We start from the raw sequence: 20,639 nt of genomic DNA, 5'->3' as shown, positions 1-20,639 counted from the left end.
TCTGGCCCAACCAGGAAGTGTCTATATGTGAATGTGAGAAGCAGAGAGAGATAGCCGACATGTCATGGTGCTTTACATCTATGATAAATATTTACACACTAATTTGCTGACCATGTGTCATGTTGGAATTGCAGGTCCGCTAAAGGGGGGGGGGGGGGGGGGGGGGGGTGGTAGAGAGAGGGGAAAGGACATGACACAGAGGGATTAAACTTGGCAGAAAGAAGAGGAGTACAGAAACGTTTGGTTTGGGAGTTTGGGAGCATGCACGAGAGGGAAACACAGCAGGATCACAAGCACGCGCAACAGAGAAATCCTTGTTGAAGAGGACTACTGAGTGGGAGAGGGGTTGAGACAGGGTGTTGAGTGGGAGGGAAAGAAGTGCTTTATTGCTCGTGTACACAAGTGCACGCACACATACAGCCCCTTAGGATCCTAGGCTTGCACACAGAACAGGAGCCGCCCACTGTTTCTATGTAACACAACAAAAGGAAAGAGGTTTACTGGTCGAAGCATCATTTGAACTCCTCTGAAAACTAAAAAGACATGTTAGCTATTGACAGAACTTCTCAGAATTCTGACCACACCTTAAGGTCCGCATTATGAGCATGTTTAAGGCAGAGAAATCATAATGCATTTTTGCATGTCAGATTAACTGCCTAGTTTACATCATTTGTCAGTGCACAGATCTCTACCCTACTCTACCATATTTTCAAAACCTGTATTTAGTATAAACTAGCATTGTACTGTATATAATAAACACTGTTGCTTTAAGAGATCATTTTTTTTGCTCTGAGCTCCAACACAGTGAGAGAACAGGTTCTGAGAGGGATCACGGCTTTTTCTTATTGTGCATATGTGATTTAGTTTTCCAAATGGCCGACTGTCTCACTGTGGGAATTCACTTTTTTTTAGTGATGTTAACTTTAAACTGTAAGATCAATACAATTTGGTTGTTTGGGTACACTTGTATGACTAAAAGTTATTCCTTTCACATCTTTTTTTTCCTTTTTACATTGGTTCTACAGTGGTACTTTGTCAAACACTCAAATCACTCAAAATCCTTAATGAAATCCAGTTATGTGTATACATGGCTAAATAATTAGAAATCTGGCTGTATTTGACAGGATTTCTCTTAAAAGTGGGATACCCATGTCTTTTCTGATTATAAAGCACGTCAAGAAAAAAGTCGTATTCAGAAACTGTGTCTTTAAACGAGCAGTCAGGACTTCTGTGCAGTTATGATGTCACAACTATTCTATATAAGGTATATGCTGTAGGTAGAACTTGCAGCTACAGTGCTGTTACAGCCAATCATCAATGACCAATCAGAATAGACTGGGGGGGGGGGGGGGCTGATATGCGCTAATAGATGGCATTTCAGACAGGGTGAATATATTCAGACGGACAGTATAAGAAAAATAAAGTGTTTTTTGAACAATAAACATGTAAACGCATTCTAATAAAACACAAAATACAAGTATGATCCTGAAAATGAGCATAATATGGGACTTTCAATCCCATGCTGTACCTGGAAACACAAAGACAGAGGCAGCAAATAAGGCCTGTGATTGTCCAACCTTTTTGCATCTTTTCGTTAAACTCCACTCTCTTTAACAGCCAGAGGAGATATCCTGTTATTATAATGGCCCCAGTAAACATACAAGAGCCACACTTTGGTTTAAAAAGGGCAGTGCATTCATGAATTTAAGTACGATGCCTGCCAAATATGAGCCCGTATTTGGAAATGACGGGTTGCCATAGATCCTTTGAGTAGGTCTGTGTCTCTGATTACAACAACATCAAAGAAGCCTCATCAGAAAGTCTAATGGAGGAACAGGGCACTTGACCAGGAAGAAAGACAACAATAGATGCACTAGATATGTGCATGTGCATCAGCGAGCCTCCTACTACAGTACTGTGTTCCTTCACCGAGGCAGGCGAGGATGAGCTCAACTTCAGCTCCAGGGTGCTTTTCAGTCTGAATAAGTGCTCAACGTTAAATTAATAAATAAATCTTGTAAGAATTAGTAGCCACAAACAAAAGAAAGGCAGCTTTTCATGCGGGTTTTAATACTTTTACAACACTGGTTAATATATCTAATGAAAAGACAGAAATGAGTCGTGTTTGCTTTTTTTCAAGGTTAGCAGGTGTTTTTAAAGTCAGCTGAGTATCAAAAACAGATTTTCTGTGTTCTCTGTTTTTAATACTTGAAGCAGTGTCACTGAGCTTGTTAGTCGTTAGTCTTTTTTTGGCACTCCAGCCCTTTAGGCCCAATACTAGCCGCCAGTCACATAGATTTTCACTTAATTTTTACAAGACACGGCTCCAAATGTTTGTTTTTTTCCTGCGACCAATCGACCAATCAAATTTTGGTCTGCCAATGATTTTTTGTTCGACCAGTGCTTGGTCGACTATTTGGGGGCAGCCCTAATAATAATAGTAATCTAGCAAAAATAAGCAGGAATATCATAAGGGACGGTATCACAATTGTAATATGCAATTTAGTTACAACAAACTATAATGGATTGTGAAGTGCAGAAGAGCACAGATTTTAGTGACCTCACATCCCAATGTCCCCTCTGGGAAAAGTACTAATTTGTTGGTGGAGGCGTCCAACTGTGTGTGACCTCTGCAGGGCTGCTAATACCTTTTTATATTCTATTTTCATAATTGACTAATTAAAATGTTCTGTCAAGCACAAGGTGAGGGTAAATGAAAACAAACATACTCAGTTCATTGTCACATAAGACAAAGAAACAGGCTGGATTCCATAAATGTAACAATATATTAAACGAATAACTGATGATCAAAATATTTACATATCTTTCAGTCAATTAACTCATCCGTTCATTGTTTAAGCTCGACTCTGGTGGCAACCACATTGTGCTAAATGTGACTACTGACCTGTCACAGGCGCCTCAATGTCCAGCAGGTTTTTCTCTGCACGCAAGATTGTGGCGCCCTCTCCTATGAGCCTCAGGGCCACCGTTTCCTCCACGCGGCCTTCCTTGGTTAGGTGAGCTTTCAGCACGTCCACTTTGGGCTTCCCATCGCTGTCAAACACCTCTTTAGCCGTCAGCCGGTGACTGGGGGGGAACGGGACAGCTGCAAGGGTTAAAAAAAAAAAAAAAAGAAGAAAAGAAAAAATTATCATCATTGCAGCTGCTTCAAAACATATTTACAGTGCTTTAATTTACTTTTCATTGATAAAAGGCTTACGAGGATGCACAGTTAATACCACATCATCATCTGAAGAACAAAAGGCGTTTAAGCTGTTTGATTAGCAGATACTTTGTACCTTCCAGGGGATCTACTGCCTACAGGAGAGGGAGTCTGTGTTCACTCCCATGCTTCCAGCCCACCCTCTGTGACAATTTACCAGATTGCTGCTATGATCTGTGAGTCATTCAATTTTTCAATATTTATAACAGAGCCACACATTTTCTAGTTTGCCTGGCAATATTCATAGTATAAAAGATTTCACTCTGAAAATTAAGTACAGAATAAAAAGGATTTCATTAACATAAAAAGCTTTTCATATGAGTATTATCTTGCCGTGTTTCATATGTTACATTTCTATATTTAAACACGTTCCGTTGATTTAGAATCATCTTCAGTGTGACATGCATTTACTTATCTGTCCCTCACAATTATTTTAAATAGCAAAATTATGTTTATTACTGAGAGTCTTGAAGGCATCATGCAAATTAGACAACCACAACACTCTGTTATTGTCAATGTAATTAGTGGCTTATGAAGGGTAGCTTTTCTCAGAAATGCAATGTGCTCCAGCACTTTTGGAAACAACAGATGCATTCAGAAGCCTGAATCCTGTTTGCATGCATTTTCATTTAAAACAATCTAATCACAGCACAAAGAAATAGAAGGTGCACATGTTCTAGGCAAATAGCCCAATGAGTCTTTAGACAGACATTCAATGGAAAGTGTGGTCTTGCAACAAAATAACGGTAACCCCACAATGCAATTCTTTACAATGGACCCCTTCTCCCTGCCATTTATGCAGCTGATATCATACAGGTAAAAAGGAACTCATGCCTTCTTTTTTTTTTTTTTAAATGAAACCATCATTGAAATATACTTCACCTACCCATAAGACTAGTCTGTAAATATATACTGTATATATATTTTTTTATTTACAAGCCCCTGATGAGCATATTACCCACTGGCGGCAAAGGTAGAAAAGGGACCACCCTGTGGACTTTTTCATCCAAAAAATAAGACACACTCTTAATTAACATCCACTTGCAGACTTTGCACATAGCGTACAGGTGTGACTAACACAGTAAGCCAGTGGCAATTACTGTTGAGGTAGTTGGCTGTGTGTGTGAGTGTTTCCCAAAGGTGACATCAGTGGTAATCAGACCTGCACTGTATCTGTCACACTGTGCTTAGTGACAGATGATATTTGTGAACTCGACTGGTATTTAAAGCTTTCTAACAGGTGTTTGTTGAAATTATAGATTTACTGATTCGTACCCTGAATGTTTTCAGTAATTCTAAATCACCAGGGTGACAAGAGGCAGGATTTTTAACTGATGATAACTTGTACATATCTGTAAAATTGCTCCAAAACATAATATTTGATGAAATGGATTTGCCTCAAACCAACAAATGAAGTGGAAACCTATTTTTGATATCTGAAAGTCAACATTTTAGTGCTGGTAAGCTATTTTTCTCTTTCCTACAACCACCATCTGCATACTTAAGACCAACATGATTAAAATGGGCTCTTTAAACAAATGCTCAAGCCAAATAAATACTTGATGTGCTTAAAACAATATTTTAAAACAATATCATCTCTAATGTCTCCAGTAGCTATCTGGGGCATTCCGAAATAGAGAGACAGAATTACCCAGGGCCCCAGGTTGGCCTCCCCTAAGCACCTGCTGTGCAACTCTAGCCCGAGGCCAGGGCCTTGGGGCTTATGACTTGAATGACTACACCACACCGACCACACCAAGATGTTACGGACATTGAGTGCGAACATTTGTGTGAACTGTGATGAGCCTGTTAACAGGCATTTTCTTTCCTGAAAACAATAACATGACACGCTAGGTCATAGATCTACAATATTTTTATGTCACAAAGTTCCCTTGGATGATTAAGAGCACAAGTAAGAATGGCTTGTTGTTACTTCCACCAATGTGGTTATGTTTTCATTTCAGTTTGTCTGTTGGTTCCTTTGTTTGTTTGTCTTTCTTTCTTTCAGTAAGATTACTGAAAAATTACTTTTTCATGCAGGTATGTAGCATGGACCAAGGGAGGAAGAATACATTCAATTTTGGACTCATGGGAAAGATATACAAATGTTTTTTTTCCCCTTTTCCCTTTCGTTAACACTGCATTCGAGTAGTGTTGAATGATCAGAAAAATGAATTCCCGATCGTATTTTATGGCTCACCTGAACAGTTTCCTCCCTAAACACAGACTTAAGGCTCACATAGAAAAGTCAGAAGAACAACTCCCCAACTCGGGAAACGTGACCATCTGAGGAGCATGTGAATGCACCATTGGCCTTGGCAGAGGTCTATGCTCTCTGAGGGCCATTCTACTCACGGGCATGGCTGTCATAATAGACTCCATGTGAATGTGCATAACTGTCAGATAAGGGTTAAGAGTGCGGTGCTCACAGTATTTTCCTTAGCCCACATTGTTAGCCAATTAAGCAGTACGCCAATGACAGGTAAACTCCCAAGGCAGTCTACCACAAGCACATTGTTCTTGAATCTGAACTTTAAGAAACTATAACAAGTTTTCATCTCAAAAAGTATATATTCTGTCTGTTAGGAAAGGTAGCTGGTAGGAACATGGGCTGTTTGGGAAAATCCCACATTGAATGGTTTAAACAGTCATTTGATTTTGCTTCCGTGAGAAACAATCACTCAAACTTCTATTAAAATACCTCCATGGTTATACTGAATGTACATTTGTAGGTGATGCGACACAGGAGTTGAGTTTACAGCCGTTTTTGCAGAAGATTAGTGTTCCCACAAACAGTGCTGTAGTTGGTACCATCAGAGTAGCTGTGGATGCTGACCACAGATCTGCTCCCACTGGGGTGACAGAACATAACACATCCTAAAATTCAAACACTGAAGAATAACATTATTCTTTAATAGAAATAACCCCTTGAGAAAGCTGTGGTTGTTGGCACACTGGCATCCTTTCAACACATCATCCCTCCATTTCCTACGGTCATGACAATGGAAACACTGTGAACATTCCCCCTTGGAATTTCTAACAGCCCTCTTATTAAAAGGAGTAACACCCACCTCTGCCAAAACATTACAGGACACATTGTAATGGTAGGTTCTACGACACTCTACAGAAAAAGGCGTTACCCCTGAGCTAAGGAAAGGGCAAAATGTGGATTAACAACTCAGTCGAAGGGGCAAAAATCCTGGAAAAAAAAAAATGGTCATGTCAAATATGGCATTTAAAAAACAGGACACATCTTTCTCAGCCAATGCAATAATTAACCACTCAAATATTGGCCATTGTTTGTCAAAACCTTTTTCCTTCTAAACAGTAGTATCAGATCATTCTCACACAGTAATTGTTGCACCTACTCTTTCATACAAAGCTTTATAGCACAAACTGACCTGAGGCAATCCCCCAAGTATGACTCAAAAATGGTATCCATTAGCTGGCCGCTTTTGCCTTCATTAATTTCACCATTTCTCTGTTCCTGGGAAATTGCACTGCAGCCTCAAAGCTCGCATGTGAGAGAAATGACGAGAGAGTGAGAGAGGGTCAGAGAGGATGAAAAAAAATCTGCACTCTGATTTAACTTTCCCTGGTAATTTGTCTCTGATTAGCGTTGTCATTTCCAAGAAACAAATTAAAGCCATCCATCAGCGTTTAGGTTTAAAGACTACTAGACGACTTAACCTCAGGATGTCTGGAGGGTGTGCTACAACTAAATAAACTTTATCTCATAAAAGTATATTATTTTGTGTTGGTCAGCAAATTTTATAGCACCATTTAAAGATTTCCTTCTTTGGTGGATTAGCGCTGAGTTTTAAGGTCTTGAACTCACGCCTTAAGCCTTAGATCCTAAGCCACAGCAGCCACCTTTGTCTATGAAACATTTGTGAGTACAATATTTATCCCCATCATATAGCTGAGATCCAGCTATGATTCGTGGATATCTGCAGCACCAGGCGCAGTACATCTGAAACCGGTGAAAAGCAGTAGGAAAACAGGCAGCTGGAAATGTTCAGGTTGGTGTAGTTCAGAGCTAATGTGATCTCTCGGTGGAATGAGACAGCGGGGGGTGCGCAGTCATATGGTGCTGGACAGATCAGCTTAATTGGAGAAAGTGAGACAGACTGTTGCAGAGCTCACCAAGCAACCCCTGGCTTCATTTAGCGAAGAACACAACCGTGCTTTTGAACTGGCAGCCCAGATGCCTACAATTCCTGTATATCATCTTCCTTCTTGGCCTTGTCAGCTGTCTGATAGTTGTGTGTGCCTCACCTTACATCAAATACAGAACAAACAAGAGTACAGTCACACTCAGTGATGCTCAGGAGAGATCTCTGGAATATAGACTACAGAGAAAAAATGACAACAAAAAATGCCTGTACTTTGTGCCATATGCCTATGGCATTAGAAATAGTAGAGGAAGTGCTTTTATTGATATAATACAGCTCCACACACACAATATGGTCAGTCAATCGATATCTACCTAGTGCCACTACTGGCAGTTATTGTCCCAAGTTCATTTTTATCAACTGCACAGCAAAACCTATAGCAAACATTGACTGTGGTTGACCCAGATGGGCATGAAGAGCAAGCTATCTGTTAATAACTCCCTCTCTATTAAGTCAGCACTGTCCAAGCTTTTGTCTAAAGCCCTGAGGTAGACCAACAGTAGTCTAAACTAGGGATGGGCATGAGTAGTTAATTCCATGACCGAGGGATCGCATCAATTCCTCAAGAGCCAATCGAGTACTCATTCTTACAAATCTATTTTTTGAACGCCATGTATTTTCCTGAAGCAATACAGCCTACCCAACACCTAATGCTACTACAACCTTAAAACCTTGTGTCCTTACAAAAACTATATTCAATTTTCATTCTGTTAATGATCAGTCCAGCTGTGGAGAACAGGTACTCCGCTGGCACAGAGGTGGCAGGTATCAGCAGGTGCTGCTTTGACAGAACGCTCAGTTTTCACCTGTTGGACTTCCACCATTCCAGTGTTTTTTTCTGAGGACGAATGCAAGGCTCACTGAAACAAGCTTCTTGTTCGTTGACACCCATATTTTCGAAATAATCCTCCTTATAACCATTCCTTATATTGAGTACCTGTATTGCCTTCCTGTTTATACTGTCCAGGCTGTGTTGGGATTGCTGCCAATGAGTGGGCATTGATAAAAGAAATGGTTTCCTTTAAAACGGTAGATACAGCAGACTGCTTGATCAGAAAAGCAACAACTTATGATAAATTCTTACAATTCCAGGGCCAGAAACCTAAATCCTGCGACGTACAGCATCTTTCCACCAGATGCTGAATTGACCCCCAAGAAAATTGCTGATTGTGCATGATGCAGCGGGAGCCCTCATAGAGTGTGGGCGAGACTCGGGTTGTCATTGACCATGTCGAATCCTCCGCCCCCTTCCACCAGACAAGCCATCACACTGGCAATTTTCCTCCCCTAAGACTCAGCATGACCAGTGGAAATCTCAGCATGACCAACAGGGAGCTGATGCAGAACAAAGACTCCAGAACTATGTGCCAGTGCAACAAAGGTCAGTTCATACAAAGCATAGAATGCCAGAGGTAATTTGACTGCATGGTCCGACATTATTATGCAAACACAGTGTGATGTCTGATCTAACGTGTGATACTGATCTATAACTTTACTTCCTTACTCACACAAAACAGCACTAACTATTTCCCTGATCCATTTGCCTTTTCGAATGGCAGTGCTGTGCTCTTTATCCTATGGCATGGTTAAGAGGATGGCAGCACTAACAAGCTCTCTGTGTGATAAATGAAGATGAAACTCACTATCTGATAGAATAATATGTAAATATGCCAGGTAAGACGGATAATGACTCAATGGGCCACTTGGCACAGCCATGTAAGAGGTCCCCCAGGATTTCTACACAGGGGCAAGACACCCAGACTCTGAAAGGCCATCCTGAGTCTCTTTTAGGGCTTCAATGGTTCGTGTATTCCTATAATACCATCACTGGGGCCACGGTTCGGTGCACTCAGCCGAATGCAAAATACACATTATGTAGACTGATGCACTAATGTAGAACCAGGCTTCACAAACTTTTAGCCTTACACAGTTAACAACAGGTAGTGATGTTAGCACAATAAGCAGATTGGTGTGCAAGTCAGTCACACAACGATGAGCGAAAATGTAACACCGGAGATAACAGACCCCCCCCCCTGCGGATTCCTGGTCAGCTACTACAACAGCAAAGGAGAAAGAGTCGTGTACAGTATAAGATAGAGGTCTGGTGTGTTGCTGTTGCTCCACCGTTGTTTGGGATATGAATGGGCACACATCCAAGTTTATGTCCAATTGTGGTCATTTTGAGTCCCTTTGTGGTCATTTTGGGTCCCTTTGATAATGTTTTGTCTCTTTGTGGTCATTTCGCTTCTCTTTGATGAAATTTTGTGTCTCTTTGTGGTCATTTCGCTTCTTTTTGATGATGTTTTGTGTCTCTTTGTGGTCATTTCGCTTCTTTTTGATGATGTTTTGTGTCTCTTTGTGGTCATTTCGCTTCCTTTTGATGATGTTTTGTGTCTCTTTGTGGTCATTTTGCTTCCCTTTAATGATGTTTTGTGTCTTTTTGTGGTCATTTTGAGTCTCTTTGTGGCTGTTTTGTGTGTCATTTTCTGGGACATTTTGCAGGTGAAGAATAGCGGCCAGTTCGGTAATCCATCCATGGCTAAGAGAGCACAACCAAAGTGGACTGGCATGCAGCAGTATTTGTTTACAACAAAAGAAAAACACCATGTAGCATACTGACAAATGTGCCCTCAGAATAATAGTATAATGGACCTGCACTATATACATGAGTCGGCTATTGACAGTGCCCAAATGAAAAAATTTTACACTGAAACTTTTTCCATTTGGAATCCTTTTAATAATGAAGCATCCACTGTGTGTGGTGTATGCACAGAGGACGACTGCCAAGTGTTGAATAGGGCACCAAGAGTGTGCAAGTCATTCTCCACTGATAGCAAGAGTTTCTTAATTAAATTACAGATTGACATTCAATTAGAGCAGGATATGTTTAGGAGTCCAGGATGAACAGTATGCACAAGCTACTGTAGGCGGTAGGAAACAAAGGGCATACTGTACATCAGAAAGCATCTCAACATCAAATGTCACCTGGCAGCAGTTTCATTGCGTCATTATTACACCAACAGACTCCATTTGGGAGTTGATAATCTGACATGCATAATGCAAAAGATATGGCCATCTTTGCCGACTACAAAGGACTGCAGCACCCAAGCCATATAAAGCATTATATTCACGAGGTGATAAATTATTTGCAATATGGTCTACCTCAAATACCGGATACACCAGTGTGATGTCTATATGTCAGTGCTGAAAGTGGCGCCTCCCTCTCCAACCCATCTAGAAAGCCTAAACGCTGTCAATCAATAATTCATTAGCCCATAGAAATAATAATGCATTCCTTACATACGATTAACACAATATAAATTCCAGTTACAGTATGATGCCCAGTCTATAAGTAGAAATGGTATATTGCAATATCTAAAGGATTAAAACAATAAATAAAATGCTCAAGGCTGCCACCTTAATTTAGAAATATTACTTGAGCAAAATATTATAAAACAGAAACGAATAGTTGCTAAAGCTAGGACTGGGCAATAATGGCTGAAATGTGCCACCCAGATGTAGGTAATTTTATATCTCAATAACAATGTGTATCTCGATTTCTGGTAATTTCAAAAATAGCCTAGTCTATATGAAATAACATGGTCAAACCTTTTTATTTACTCCTGTGTGTATCAAATACTTTTTATAATACATTCTATTAAAAAGGTAAGTGCTAAGTGAACATAACAGTTTCAATTGAAATTATAGTATACATTTTTTTTACAGTTACACACTGACAGTTTACATGCTTGTTGGGATGTCAGTGAGGGTAAAAGAATTGCATTCGAAGATGGCAAGTGAAATTTTTAAAAATGTAACTAAACTGAAGGAGCAGTTGTCTGGATGAAAAGTGCTTTACTGCATGGTTTAGGTTGTTGGATAATTTTGCAAAAGCAAGAGTCAACAGGCTGAATTCCATCATTGATCTGACGCCACTGCACAGCTGAATCCACACCACCTTTTCAGTGTGACTCAGTAGAGCAAAGATTATTATTTCATATGAAGATGTATTAAAATGAAAGTCAACCTATAGAACATGTAAGCCCCCCATCTGGCCATCGAGGACAGACCAGAGATTTAGAAGGCCGGCAGGCTTTCAGGGCTAACGGTGAAAAGGTCGCTTATAAATTGGCGTGAGCCTCTTTACCATGCATTAGTAGGGATAGAAGCTGACCCTGAACGAAACGCTTAACAGAGCGCAGCTTTGAAGCTCAGTGCTTTTGAGTCGGCTGAATATATCAGCACAGTATAGCGATGGAGTGGTTACCTCTGTGGGTTGAGGCAGGAAGGAGAGCAGATTCAGAGGCACTCATCTTCCCAGAGACAGACAGACAAACAGAGAGAGAAAGAGAAAAAGGAAGAAGACAGAAGAAAAAGAACCCTTGGCTGCAAAAGTGGACTGAGCAGAACTATCAACGAAGACTCAGGGGGCCTGTACCAAAGTGCCATGAAGTAATGGCAGAGCCCACTAGGTATTAAGGATAACATATTAAATCATTTGTGCACACAAATTATCAATCGTTCCCTCAAATTAATTCACACTCTTGCACTACTTAATTTGCTCCCTGTATTTAATAATTCATGCCCTAATATTACAATGTTGAGCCTTCAAATTACTCAATTAATTCCCTCAAATTAATAGACTGCTTATGGAGCAACACTGGATGGTGTTTCAGCCCTCCTTGCACTGTTTGCAGGTCGGCTTTCTGACATGGAGCATACATGCTGCTATGTTATGCATTGAAAAATAAGATGGGGTACTTGGATTTCACAATTTTATTCTGATTTTGCAACAACAACAAAAAAATACTTACTCTGTATGCCAAACGAAGCAATTTGGATGAAGTTTCAATGCCTTTACTAACCTAAACTTTCTCACAAATAAAAAACACTATAATGGGCTGGGTGATAATTAGATATGATTGTTAATCTTTCAATGGAATCATATCATGATCAAATCATATATTAGCATTAGATATAATTTTGATACGTCATCAAAATTGATACTAATGAGCACATACTAACTTACATTTTACAGAAAATCTGATGTGAAATATTTTGAGTTTATATTTAACACTAAAGTTCTTAATAAAATGACAAAATACTTTTTACATTAAATTCACACAGGATTATATCAAAAAAGGGTTTACAATGTGGATATACAGTATATCATGATATAAATGGTAATCAAGATATGAAATGATTTATATCGGGACAGAACATTTGGCAATATCGTCCAGCCCTAAACTATTACTGCTGACATGTACACAATGCAAGCTTTGAGAACACATTCAATTTCTCCACCTACACATTTTCAGTACTTTAGTCAATAACCTGTGGTCAATATCATAACTAATTGTAGCTGTAACGACCATAACTTTCATTAAATGCTACAACCGGACTGTTACTGGACTGTTAAGAGTTGTTGACCTGACGATCATCATCTGCTGCAGCAATATAAGCTTTTACATTGCATCAACAAACAGGAGAGATATTAGAAACAAGTGAGTAAAAGGGGTTGCCAGGGAAACAGCGCTGAAGAGTCTCAGTCTTAATCTTTCATCCATCAAAATATTGGCTTAAAAATGAGTCGCCGGCAGCATTTTAGATTCTGCACCGACATGATCCAAGGCTGAAAAATCTGAGCAGAGGCCTTATCGTACATACTCCACTGTTACATGTGCAGCATAATGTGGTAAACACAAATGAGTATGATCAGACACTGCACAGCTGTTCACTGCAGTAACATGTGTGGCTGTCCGTCACCACACAGGTTCCTATCAATGCCAGTTATCTGGGGATCATTATTAAGATAGACAGGTTGAACACCAAACAAGCCAACAATACACCAAAGACCTGCATCCATTCTGCCATGGCTGTCAGGGTTATCAGAGACGATCAAGCTCTGACAGAAAATAGCCCACAGCAGAGTTTTAGAGCCCGGGTGACAGCAATGTGAGAGTGAGTGACAAGCAAATGTTAATCCTGCTGCTGGCTCAACAGATTTTAGATGGAAAGATGGAGAGATGGAGAGATACAGAATGTGTTACCAGCAGCAGCAGCAGCAGCAGCAGCAGCAGGTGATCAAATGCACCGCTGCTCAGACAGCACTCTGACTAAGTCCCTGATTAATTAGTGAGGTTAGGGCGTGGGAGGCTGGCGTAGGATGGATAAATGTATGTATGAAATATTGGATAGATGAGAGTAGGCGGCGGATGCTGTGGTAGGGGGGTGGATGGGCATTTTCTAAGGGATGTCCCCGCACTGCTTTTCCGGCCGGTGGGGTGCATGGAGAGCCATCAATGTAGCAGCGGATCAATGACACAGTGAGAGGCCGGCAGGGACCTGGATCACCGCTGGCAAATGACTACAGTGATTTGGAGCTGGAGTGGGGGAGGTGCATGAGTGAGGGAGAGTGAAACGATCAGTAATTGAAACAAAAATGCATCAAGGGTCAAGATGAAAAAAAGAAGTTTGCTGGCGAAAGACCAACTGTCAATCTCTCAGAAACAATCCACTGATGGAATGTCCCTGTAGATTTACAGCTCACACAATTTATAGTCTGCAGCAAATAATTAGCCATGCCATGATGACAGACAGTCAAGTCAGGCCACTGTTAAGCTATATTAAATATCAACACCATGGAAGAGCTATCATTTCTTCTTTAAGCACACTGGATCGGCTTTGGTTTCGATACCGACCTTGATAACCATGTCTGGTCTTATTTTCTTTTGTTAAGCACTTTATAACGTTGTTCAGAAAAGTGCTAAACAAATAAAGTTTATTTTTATATTATTATAATATAAGAAAGTTTGTGACCTGGCCACAATTTTTGCCCTGCTTCAAAATGGACCAAGCACCATCCAACTTGCATGTGTCGCTCAGTGCTACATTGTTTCATTGCTGTGATTGGTTGTAGGTCACGGTTTGTTACTCTGATTGGCTGTAGGTCTATGTAATTGCGTCCAGAGGCACTTTGGTTCACAAGGCTGTTAACATCGCAAAACGAAAATTAACTAAGGTAACTAAGGTATTAACTGACTAATTTGTGAATTAGTGAGGCTGCCAGGCTGAAAATGTGGTGTTTCAGCTATTAATAACATTAACTCTTTCAATGCCGGTCCTAGTTTTCAGGGTCATAGCTATCTCTGGCCTCACATTACCTTAGATTAAAATTATTTCAATGAGTTGCACAAAATTTGGGTAAAAGAAAGTACTGATATCTGCTGGGTACTCTGTATTGACTGATACCCTTAGTTGAGATATCAGCGTTGGTATTGGGGGAGAAATAGTTGGATTAGTGCATCCCTAAAACCTACTTGCCGCATCCAACTTTCAATTGCAATAGTTTTTACCATTATAATGTACATGTTACACAACCACAATTTCTATACAAGCTACCACATACACTGAAGAAAAACCTCTGAAACAAGCTCAATATCACAAACTATGGTAATACATCAAAGATATATAAATACTTTGGCAAATTCAAATGGCAAACAGGATGGGATTGCATCTTTACTGGAAATAAAATTGCAAGGAATCAACAGCAAATAGTGCAAAGAACCACCTTGAATCACTGAAACTAGGCAGACAAATGTGTAAATATTTCTGTGTAAGTGTTAGATAAGGGTGCACCACAGGTCAGATAGACCTGAAGTTTAGAGCAGCGAACTCTAGGTACCACGACTGAAGTAGTTAGACATGTCAGCTCCAACTAGAAGAAGCTATGATGAGTGGCTGGACTGAAAATAGTTAAAAGTGAATTATTGCAGTCCATTACAGGTTTGGGCAGTGCTGAGTGTAAGGTGTTAAGGGCCAACACACCAGCATAAAAAAACCTTGATGTAAAAACACTTTGCCGATTTCCAGGTTTGCGGAAGATATTAACACTCCTTGACAATTCCCCTGAAAGCTACTCTGACAGCCCCTGAAGAAGACATTCCCTGCGAGCTTTGCCATGCTGAGGCCTGCCCCCCTCTCCTCCTCCACAGTGCCGTGACACAGGATTAGCTTTCATTAGAGACGGCGCTGTAATCAGCTTTGGAGCATAGCAGAGACGGAACAATGGAGGAGGCTGAAAAGATCTGGAAGACAGGGTGCTATGGGTGCATGCTCGGCTGTATGCTGTTCCCACAAATGGAACCTGTGGAACATAACAGCCAGACGGTTTCATAGCCACACACATCTGCAAATTCCCAAGGGTTATGTACTACGCCTAAAAGACTACTATCAAGACGAATACAGCATAAATGAAACATGCTAATTCCTTCACTTATCATTTTAGGGGCCTGAAACAACAAGCAGGCAGTCAGCTATCAGGCACTGTTGAGCTGCAACCAACAGCAGTAGAATAGTTTTAGTTTTAAAGTAGTTTTTGCTGCCACACTGTTTAAGCATATGCATATCTCTATCGATAGCTATATGACTGGCTGTTCTGACCAGTGAATATGTGATTTCAATCGGTTTAGTCCGGTTTATCCCATTCAGGCTTGACCATGAGCTAAGACCAATAAAAGCAAAGCAATGTGCAGAACGTATGCTGCTTACTGGGTCAACTGGCTGTCAGCTTTTCTGTCTCTTCTTCAGCTGTCTTCATGCTGCACAAAGTGAGATCGAGAATCTGTTCCACTGTTGAAAAAAGAAAAAATACACGCCGAGGCAAAAATCCAATATTCTCATATTGCAAATATGACAAATGATCACTACTCTAAATTGTCATTCATAAATCAAATTAAAGTCAATCAGGCTACCCATAAGGTCTGTGCTATCATGTGTCTGGTCTTGGTCTCAATGATGGCATCTTTCTGCAGGGCTTCAAGGCTACAATTTTAACCTTTTCTCAGATGGTAAACAGAAAGGTCAGGCAGCCAAGGAGGGATTGGTGGGCGTGTTTGGATTCCAGTCTGGACAAAAACCCGGCCCTACACGTGCACAGAACCACCTTTGTGTGAGTCCTTCACCACTCTCCATCATGCTGTCAACTGGCGCTTGCGTTGGGAAGGACTGACGACACAGGTCTATGGAGAACATATGCCCCCACTAACCCTAGTGAGCTTCTCCAGAGCGCAGGCAGCCACTTTACAAAGCGTTCTTGTTTGTGGCTTGTTCTGTGAGAGTGTAGTGACATGCAGAGAGGAGGTTGGACATGATACAGATCCACTGTGTGCAGTTGAGAGAGGGTTACAGTTGTTGTCACAAAACCAAAAAATACTGTAATGTTACCATAACAGAGAAGTAGAAATATATTACAGTATGCTACGAAATTTTATTGACACACATTCACCTCTCTACTTTCAGTCTGTCCCCGATAGGTTACCCTCTTAAATCCATACACACACACACACGTGTTCCTATTATACTTCTGCCCTTACTACAAGTCTGACTCAGAAGTTGGAAATTCCCGATTTCAGATTACAATGAAACACAGCATAACCGGCAGTGACGAGCTCCACCGACAGACCAACCTCTGTCAGCAGTGTCACTAACATGGCGACGCATTTGCATTTAGCGAGGGAATGTGGACACAGACAGATATTGGAATACTCGGAAAAGAGGCAACAAGTGTTTTCATTAGTGGGTCACATGATCAACCTTGGGTCATACTGTATGATCAGTCAACATTGATTTAACTCACCTTTGATAGATAGTAACTTAAATAGATTAAAATATTACGGATTATATCTTTAACTGTTGATTTGAAGTATCTTTGGCAGAAGTGCTTTAAAATGTTGGTCATAAAATCATCAGCTCTATAAAGAAATTAGTTCTACATATTACTCCTGGGATTCATTTTCAATGTTGCTAATGAATGTTTTTATTAATACCATTGCCCGCTACAGTCAACTGTCAAGAGACATAGTGGCTCCTTCTTTTCCAGCCCCTTTTAAATATTTCAATCCACACATGTAAACCCTCTGGAGAAAACACTGAAAAGGAATTTCAGTTGGCAGAACAAATTTGCTGCAAGTACCAAGACGTATTATGTCAAGTCCTGACCCAAGTACCACATCTCTACTCACAAATTAGAAATCTAGACAGATGATAATTACATTACTGCTGACACAGTCTAATTCAAAACAATAGTATCTAATATGACACAATATGGTATGCAGATTGAGAGAAAAATGTTGTTATGTTGCAGAAACTCCGATTGACTTCAGTGTTTTCTGTACTCATTCACAGCTTGCCTCTGAGATAATATGCCTCAACAGGCGTGATCGCACCTCCCAAGGAGGGCTTGTTGGCAGCCGGGATGTTGGCATTTCTAGAATGCAATTACTAGACGCATACAGAGGGGATGAGGCCAGTCTATATTTGCACCCACACTTGGTAATCGGAGCATACGAGACTTGAGGCTGACCTAAATAAAACACTACCTGAACTGTAGATAACACTTCTCATCATTAATTAACTCCCTTTCCTTACTCCTCCCATCTGGGAACGTTACCTGTTTGACTTGAGAGCGAATACCTTCCCTGCACAATGATCAATAGCAATGATCTGTGAACTGGGGCAAACCCTCCCAACCATACTAGAATAGACCATTGCATGTGTGAAATAGCATTCCTCCATGCTGTGTCAAAAGGACAAGGGAGAGTCCAAAATGGCAGGCATAAATCCAATATATAAATTGTAAAACGTCTCATTTGATGCTGTACTAAGGGATTAGAACTCAAATATATTATGACACATCTGATATTATAACAAGCTTCTTTCTAGCATCAAATGTTTGTGTCCAAGAGATCCATGGTTGAGTTGTCATTTCTGGCAGGCTGAATGTTTTTTCAGAGGGACAGGTGGTGAGGCAATGGGATAGCGCAGCCAGCTACCTCCTCCCACCTCTTGCCAAGATAACAATGCACCTAAGAGTCCCCATCCTTTGCCATCGCTTCCTTTCCCCCATTGCCCACGCCCACCTCTCAAGCTCATCTCTGTATCTAGGCCATGACTGCGCGGGTGTGGGGGGTTCTCCTGCCAGCAGGGGCACCTGACTGCCAAGAAGGAAAAGAAAAAAAATGACACTTGGCTGGGGTAGGAGGGAGGGAGGGCAACAAAGGAATTACTTCTTTAAAGACCAAAGGAATTCTGAGTCAGCAAGGGATATAACTCCACACCAAGCAACCACACACACACCCCTTGTCTCGCCAGTTCCAAGCCTTCTGGAGGAGTCCTATATATCAGGAGGAGCTGTGACGGAATCCCTGAAGTAGCTGCTATTATGCAATCCTTCTGGGCTAAAAGTGACTGTAAAGTAAATCATCCTTCTCTGCCGCCAGCCTGACCTCCATACTGCAGAGAAAGCACTTTCAAAATTCACTAACGGAGTATTATGCTGAAGGCACCATCTGTGCAGGCTTTACTAGCAGCCCTGAGATTAAAGGCAGTTAAAGCATCACATTCGAAAGGCATCTCTGCAGACAGCGTCCAATCAAAGACAAGAGGTGTAAGTTAGGGCCAGAGTGTCTATAAAACCCTCGGTGCTGCTGAGTAGTGTGGGTCAAGCAGTAGTGAGCGGCCTAGGTCGTGCCCCTGATCCCTTCAGGCCAAACAGGCCAGCTACAATGTGTCCTTGAGGATCAGGTCAGTGAGCAAGTTCAGGAATCAGAAACGGACACTTGACAGCTTGACTGCCTGAAGGGAGTCTCGACTCCCAGACTCTCTTCTGCTGTGGTCAAAAGCCTCCTGTATTGCACTGCACTGGCTGTAAACACATCTTTTGACATTTAAGGACCAGATAGTGTAGCTCAGCTTTTTTCAATTTCTTTGCTTCTTTAAACTTTCAAAGACATTCATATCTTCCTCTACAGAGCTATCCTTAGCCTATGTTGGTGCATCTCACTACATCAGAGCCACCATTGCACATATACAAAAAGACTTAACATGAAGATGTGTTGAACAACTGTATTTTATCTTCAAAGTGTTAATAACCATTTCCTAAACTAAATGCAAACAGAGACACAAAGGCATATGCTGCCATATATCCTGGCAGTTTGTTGATTCTAAAAACAAACACTATATTATACCGCACTGAGTCGTGTCATCTGCAGAAATTCTCTGATGACATGGCCATTGTGGGGCGTGTAGAGGGTGGAAGGGAGGATGAGTACAGGGACCTGGTCGTCAATTTTGTCAAGTGGTGTGAGGAGAACCATCTGCAGCTGAACCTGGCAAAGACGAAAGAGATGGTGGTGGACTTTAGGAGGAACAAGCCCCCGCCCTCTCCAGTCTGCATTGGTGGAACGGACATCAACATTGTGGACTCCTACAAGTACCTGGGTGTGGTGCTGGACTACAAACTGGAGTGGACCACAAACACACGGGCAGTCTACAAGAAGGGCCTGAGCCGGCTTTACTTCCTGAGGAGGCTCAGGTCCTTCAACGTCTGCAACCGGATGCTTCAGATGTTTTATCAGTCTGTTGTCGCGAGCACCATCTTCTTTGCTGTTGTGTCCTGGGCATCAAAGCAAAAGACGCGAACACACTGAATAAACTCATAAAAAAGGCAGGGTCTGTTGTTGGCTCTAAGCTTGTCACCCTGGAGGAGGTTGTGGAGCCCAGGATGCTGGCAAAACTGCTGGTGATCATGGACAATGTCTCTCATCCCCTCCATAAAACCCTGGACAAGCTTCAGAGCAGCTTCAGCAGCAGACTCATTCAACCCCGCTGCCTTAAAGAACGGCACAGGAAATCATTCCTACATGCTGCCATCAGACTTTACAACGCTGCACAACAGTGCTGAGCAACGCTCGGGGAATAAACTCACACTACTCAAAGTGACCTATCACTGACATGTACCTTTATCTCACTTGCACATTAATATCCACATAGCACATTGTAATATAGTGTTTTATCTGCGATACTGTACTTTTGTTTTATTTTATTGTTGTTCATATTTTGTATTTTATATTTTATCTTATTTTAAGTACTTCTGATTGTTCTGTACCGCTGCTACGATGACCTAATTTCCCCTCGGGGATAAATAAAGTTATCTATCTATCTATCTATCTATTTGCTTCCATCAAAGGCAAATATGCTTTATAAAAGGCATGCCATGCAGGGCTGCAGCCCAGTACTGTGGAAGTGCATAGCTCTGTAGTATATACACCATCTGTTAGTCTGAAAAGAAGTCCGTGCCCTCTTAACTGCTGTCTGCAAAACAGACAGCACTCAACAAATGTTTAACACAGCTTACTAGACAACTAGTCTGCCAACGTTACTGTCATCAAGTCTCTTAGATT

General features: G+C 41.2%; 1 protein-coding gene across 2 annotated transcripts in view; it reads right to left on the bottom strand.

Moving 5' to 3' along the window:
- Positions 1-20,639, bottom strand: part of LOC310964065 (protein phosphatase 3 catalytic subunit alpha) — a 72,758-nt gene that overhangs the window by 38,322 nt on the left and 13,797 nt on the right. For both annotated transcript variants that reach the window (XM_083937053.1, XM_083937054.1), the window contains exon 2: positions 2,906-3,106. In XM_083937053.1, the coding sequence (XP_083793179.1) occupies positions 2,906-3,106 (201 nt within the window). The remainder of the gene's footprint in view (positions 1-2,905; positions 3,107-20,639) is intronic.

This window comes from Echiichthys vipera (assembly GCF_963691815.1).
Source record: "Echiichthys vipera genome assembly, chromosome: 22".
In the NCBI taxonomy this organism is placed as follows: Eukaryota; Metazoa; Chordata; class Actinopteri; order Perciformes; family Trachinidae; genus Echiichthys; species Echiichthys vipera.
Note: the sequence above shows the minus strand (reverse complement) of the source record. Positions and strands in the feature narration are given on the sequence as shown.